The 6,219-nt window shown below is 42.3% G+C and overlaps 1 protein-coding gene across 5 annotated transcripts in view; it reads left to right on the plus strand.

Annotated features, from left to right (window-relative positions):
* Positions 1–6,219, plus strand: part of CTNNA2 (catenin (cadherin-associated protein), alpha 2) — a 460,517-nt gene that overhangs the window by 93,227 nt on the left and 361,071 nt on the right. For 3 of the 5 annotated variants that reach the window (XM_009882507.1, XM_009882505.1, XM_009882508.1), the window contains exon 6: positions 2,876–3,079. In XM_009882507.1, the coding sequence (XP_009880809.1) occupies positions 2,876–3,079 (204 nt within the window). Of the gene's footprint in view, positions 1–2,875; positions 3,091–6,219 lie in introns of all 5 variants that reach the window. The other 2 variants (XM_009882503.1, XM_009882504.1) reach the window with 1 other exon arrangement.

Below are 6,219 nucleotides of genomic sequence, written 5' to 3' on the forward strand. Positions count from 1 at the left end.
ATACCAGAGATGGAAATCAGATGAAAACCTGTTGAGAACTACAAGGGCATTGCCACGGTGTGCAGAGATGCAGGTAGAAAAGCAAAAGCTCAGCTCAAATTGCAATTGGCCAGAGATGTCATAAACTGCAAGAACGAGTTCTTCGGGTACATTAACAACGACCAGAAACAAAAGGAAAATATTGTCCTGCTGTTAAACAGGAGAGGTGAATTAGTCACCGACAACACTGAAAAGGCAGAGGTTCTCAACATTTTCTTCACCTCTGTCTTTACCAGCCCTATTGGGCCCCAGGCCTTGGGAACAAAACCCCACTTTGATGCAAACACAGAGCCATCACCAGTGAAGGAAGAGTTGGTATGTGAACTGTTACAGGACCTTGACCCCTACAAGTCAATGGGCCCTGATAATATTCACCCGAAGGTGCTCAGAGAGTTGGCTGATGTCATTGCAAGGCCACTCTCCATAATCTTCAAGAAGTCATGGAAATGGAGGGACATCCGAGAAGCCTGGAAGAAGGCTAATGTCAACCCCATCTACAAGAAGTGCTTAAAGGAGGATCCAGGAAATTACAGGCCCATCAGTCTTGCTTCAGTCCCTGGGAAAGTTATGGAATGAATCCTCCTGGGGGCTATCACAAATCAAACAAAGCACGCCATTGGGAAAAGCCAGCACGGATTCACCAAGGGCAAACTGTGCTTGACAAACCCGATTGCCTTCTACAATAAAGTAACCAGCTTGGCTGATGAGGAGTGAGTGGTGGATATTGTCTACCTGGATTTCTCCAAGGCTTTCAACAGGTGTTCGAACAGCCTCCTTCTAGAGCAATTGATGTGTTATGGTCTAGACAAGTGGTCTGTGTGGTGGGTGGGGAGCTGGCTGACAGGCCGCACCCAGACAGTGGTGGTAAGTAGCTCTTTTTCAAACTGGCAACCTATCACAAGTGGGGTCCCCCAGGGATCAATACTGGGTCCAGGGCTGTTTAATATCTTCAGAAGTGATCTCTATGATGGGATCAAGTGTACCCTGATGACGTTCACTGAGGACATGAAATAGAGTGGGGAAGTGGACACTTTGGAAGGGAAAGCCGCCTTGCAGGAAGACCTGGATAGGCTGGAAGAGTGGGCTAACAAGAACCTTATGAAGTTCAACAAGGACAACTGTAAGGTCTCGCACCTGGGAAGATATAATCTAGCAGTGCAGCACAGGCTGGGATCTACCCAGCTGGGAAGCTGCTCTGTGGAAAGAGACCTGAAGGTCCTGGTGGACAACAAGGTCAATATGAGTGAATAGTGTGCTGCCTCAGCAAAGAAAGCCAACGGGATGCTGGGTTGCATCTACAGGGGCATCACCAGCAGAGAAAAAGGAGTCATTATGCAACACTACTCAACTCTTCTCAGGCCACAGCTGGAATACTGTGTTCAGTTTTGATCCCAGCTACACAAAAAAGATGTGGACTGGCTGGAGAGGGTCCAGAGAAGGGCCACCAAAATCATCAAAGGGCTGGGAAGCCTGCCCTATGAGGAAAGGCTAAGAGAAGTGGGTTTGTTCAGCCTTGAGAAAAGAAGGCTTAGGGGAAACCTTATTGCCATGTTCTAGTACTTAAAGATTGGCTACAGAGGAGGTGGAGAGTCCATTTTTACAAAGAGTCACATGGAAAAGACAAGGGGTAGTGGGTACAAGTTACTCCTGGGGAGATTCCAACTGGACACAAGAGGAAAAATTTTTCACAATAAGAACAATCAGCCATTGGAATAATCTCCTGAGGGAAGTGGTGGATTCCCCATCATTGAACCCTTTTAAGATTCAGTTGGACATAGTACTGGGCCATCTTATCTAGACTGTGCTTTTGTCAAGAAAGGTTGGACCAGGTGATCCTTGAGGTCCCTTCCAACCTGGTATTCTATGATTCTATTTGATATTTGGTAATAAATTTGCTATATAAAGGACACAACTGTTTAGCAGTGATCATAATTTAAGAATTAAAATGTCTTTAATAGAAAACAGTCTTTGAAAATGATTTTTTTTTTTTTTTTTTCTGGTGGAAAAAAGTTATTTTGCTAACCGGTAGGCTATTTGGCAAATTAAAGACTTTTTTAGACTGTCTTCCTGTAGTACTCTCTTTTCAGTTAAGTAATCCAGCACTTCTTCCTGATTTAAAAACAAACAAAAAAAGCTTGCAAAAGCCCTTAGAAAAAGGGTTTTAAAAGATGTGCGGCAGGATGGGAATCAAAGATATTTAACAATTTTTTCTAAGTGTAATTATCTAATAATGGTTTTCTTGCAGTTTTAATATCCTCTTTTTTTTTTATATTTAATACTGAGGTAATCTAGTAGCATTTCAACAATGTAGTCTACTAATAAAAATAATCAAAATAAAGGAATTAACAGAGAAAGTTCAACTTTCTCTTCAGTCATAAATAACTTGCATCTTTCTTATGACTTTCCTGAATATTCAAGACATTTTGAGAAGATTCAGGAATGGATAATATTAGTTTACTTCAAGATTAAATATATACATATAATATATAGAAGATACACATACACATGCATGCATTCTACAGTAGTTTGTATTGAATTGGTTTATACTATGTGTTTCCCAAATACATATTTGAACCAGTTGTGTTGCTCTTGACAGTAGTCTTTTATAACTATGGGTTGTGAATTACTTGTATATATTATTATTTTTAAATTTTATTTATATATTGGTATTTTAGAGCTACCAGATATTTCTGTAATATTGATTTTTCAGGAATTCAATAGATAAGTTACTTATGAAAGACTAAAAACCCTGTGAAGCCAGTGAAATAAGGGCACTTAAAAAATGCCAAAGACCCATGTGCACTTCTAATTTTTCCCCTTGCATTTTGTTTTTTAGAACAAAATTATTTTAGACCCAATGACTTTCAGTGAGGCCCGCTTCAGGCCATCTCTTGAAGAAAGGCTGGAGAGCATCATCAGCGGAGCAGCGCTGATGGCAGACTCTTCGTGCACGCGAGATGACCGCCGGGAACGAATCGTAGCCGAGTGCAATGCCGTGCGGCAGGCCCTGCAGGATCTGCTCAGCGAGTATATGAATAATGTAAGTTATACGTTCTTACTACTGGCTTCTTTTTCAGTAGATAATTAAACCTTTCTGAGGCTAGTGCTATGACTTTAATAATTAACAAAAACAATAATGCGTCTTTATACCAGGAGTAAAGGTATGCTGTTTGAATTATTTAACTTTTTAATGGTATGCTATTTGAGTGATATAACTTTTTAATATATTGCAAACGGTTGACAGAAGTTTGGTACAATTAGTAGTTTGCAGGAATAATTCTTTCCACCTGTGATGGAACTTTGAGCTCCCTGTAGCTTTAGCATTAAAGTTTCTTCTTATGTCATAAATAGCCAACAAGTATTCCTTTTGGGGTAAAATACTTTTTTAATGAAAACTAAGGGCAAGCAATATAAGTGGGAAATGGTCTTAGAATTATTGTCCTAATGAAAGTGAATACAGTTCATTTGTGACATTTCCACTGTGCAATGGTGGTCATAGTGTTTGCATATTGGGGTGTTACCTAGAGATACTCATGTGAGGTTGTCTGTTTGTTGTGTGGGTTAAACCATTGAAAGTCTTCACCTGCTGTTGGAGATATTAAATATTCATTTGCCATGAAAGTAGTGACTTTAGCACCAGTGCTGTTCACACGAAGAGCAACTGTGTCTGCAGTCTCTTGGATACAGTTACCTGTGTACGGTTTCAGGAGGTGTTAAATTGTTCAATATGGTATCAACATGTCGCGCATAACCTTTGTTCTGCATAAGTTATCCCAGAAAATTCTTTCCACCTAACACTGAGTGTTAAAACTCAGAAGTACTACCACTGTGTCCTTAGGAGGATGTGTGGAAAAGTCCTAAACAATGTCAACAACCTATTTTAAAATGTCAATTTATTGTTGAGAACTTTGAATTTATTTTTATTTGATTTTTTTTTAATAGAAATATTTTATTTATTTGAATTAATTGTTGAGAGAAGATGTTTTCTATTCTAAAAGTATGGTAGCTATCATTTGAAACAAGCAGTCATTCTATGAATGCCGTTCTGTGATGCTCTGGACACTGTGAACACTGGGTTTTAAGACTACTAAAAATTTTTACAGTCAGTTTACCAACCTGCTTTACATGACCTGAAATGTTTGCAAATGAGTATCGAACTGAGAATCCTAGACTTTGCTGTTTCTTGCCTGTCATTACTACCAGACTATCAGGTGGCATGTTTTGATCCCACTTTTCTGGAATCATCAAAATAATGTTGAAAAGATTGTTCAAGTATAATCCTTTAACACTTCTATTTTCATTGGTACTGTTGTAGTTACTTGGTAGACTCATGCAATGCAGTATCAATAGTGCAAAATTCAGTGCTTTAGTCATTTTATTGTACAGCTCAAAATTAACTATGACTTTTTTAAGACATTACTTCATAAAATAGAGGTACCTTAAGGAATAGAATCATAGAATTGCTGAGGTTGGAAGGAACCTTTAAGATCATCAAGTACAACCACTAACCTACCCTGACAAAACCACTTCTAAACCATGTCCCCAAGTACTACATCTACCCTTTTTTTAAACACCTCCAGGGATGGCGAATCCACCACCTCCTTGGGCAGCCTATTCCAATGTTTAATAACCCTTTCAGTGAAAAAAATGTTTCCTAATACCCAATCTAAATCTTGCCTGGCATAACTTGAACCCACCTCCTCTTGTCCTATCACTTGTCACCAGGGAGAAGAGGTCAGCCCCCACCTCTTTACAACCTCCTTTCAGGTAGTTGTAGAGAGTGATAAGGTGTCCCCTCAGCCTCCTCTTCTCCAGGCTAAACAACCCCAGTTCCCTCAGTCGTTCCTCATAAGGCTTGTCCTCCAGACCCCTCACCAACTTTGTAGCCATTCTCTGGATGCGCTCCAATGCCTCAATGTCCTTCTCGTAGTGAGGGGCCCAAAACTGAACACAGTACTCAAGGTGAGGCCTTACCATTGCCGAGTACGGGGGGGATGATCACTTCCCTAGTCCTGCTCACCACGCTATTCCTGATACAGGCCAGGATGCCATTGGCCTTCTTGGCCACCTGGGCACACTGCCAGCTCATATTCAGCCATCCATCCACCAACACCCCCAGGTCCTTTTCTGCCGGCCAGCTTTCATGCCACTCCGCCCCAAGCCTGTAATGCTGCATGGGGTTGTTGTGACCCATGTGCAGGACCCGGCACTTGTCGTTGTTGAACCTCATACCATTGGCCTTGGCCCATTGGTCCAGCCTGTCCAGATACCTCTGCAAAGCCATCCTACCCTCAAGCAGATCAACACGCCCACCTAGCTTAGCGTCATCTGTGAACTTACTGAGGGTGCATTCGATCCCCTTGTCCAGATGATTGATAAAGATATTAAAGAGAACCAGCCCCAGCACCGAGCCCTGGGGGACACCACTTGTGACCGGACACCAACTGGATTTAACTCCATTCCCCACCACTCTCTGGGCACGGCCATTCAGTCAGTTTTTTACCCAGCGAAGAGTACACTTGTTCAGGCCATGAGCACCCAGTTTCTTCAGCAGAATGCTTTGGGAAACGGTGTCAAAAGCTTTGCTAAAATCCAGGTAGATAACATCCACAGCTTTTCCCTCATCCACTAAGTGGGTCACCTTATCATAGAAGGAGATCAGGTTTGTCAGGCATGAGTTGCCTTTCACAAACCCATGCTGACTGGGCCTGATCACCCTGTTCTCCTGCATGTGCCGTGTAATGGTACTGAGGATGATCTGTTCCATGACTTTCCCAGGTACTGAGGTCAGACCAACTGGCCTATAGTTCCCTGGATTCTCCTTCCGCCCTTCTTGTGGATGGGTGTCACATTTGCCAACCTCCAGTCAGATGGGACCTCCCCGATTAACCAGGACTGCTAATAAATGATGCAAAGTGGCCTGGTAAGCACTTCCGCCAGCTCCCTCAGTACCCTCGGGTGGATCCCATATGGCCCCATAGAGTTGTGTACCTCCAGGTGATGAAACAGGTCCGTCACCATTTCCCCTTGGATTATAGGTGCTTCATTATGCTCCCCATCCCTGTCTTCTAGCTCAGGGGTCTGGGTACTCAGGGAACAGCTGGTCCTACTGCTGAAGACTGAGGCAAAGACAGCATTAAGTACCTCAGCCTTTTCCTCATCCTTGGTCACTATGTTACC

This window comes from Charadrius vociferus, unplaced genomic scaffold, assembly GCF_000708025.1.
Source record: "Charadrius vociferus isolate BGI_N301 unplaced genomic scaffold, ASM70802v2 scaffold213, whole genome shotgun sequence".
NCBI lineage: Eukaryota > Metazoa > Chordata > Aves > Charadriiformes > Charadriidae > Charadrius > Charadrius vociferus.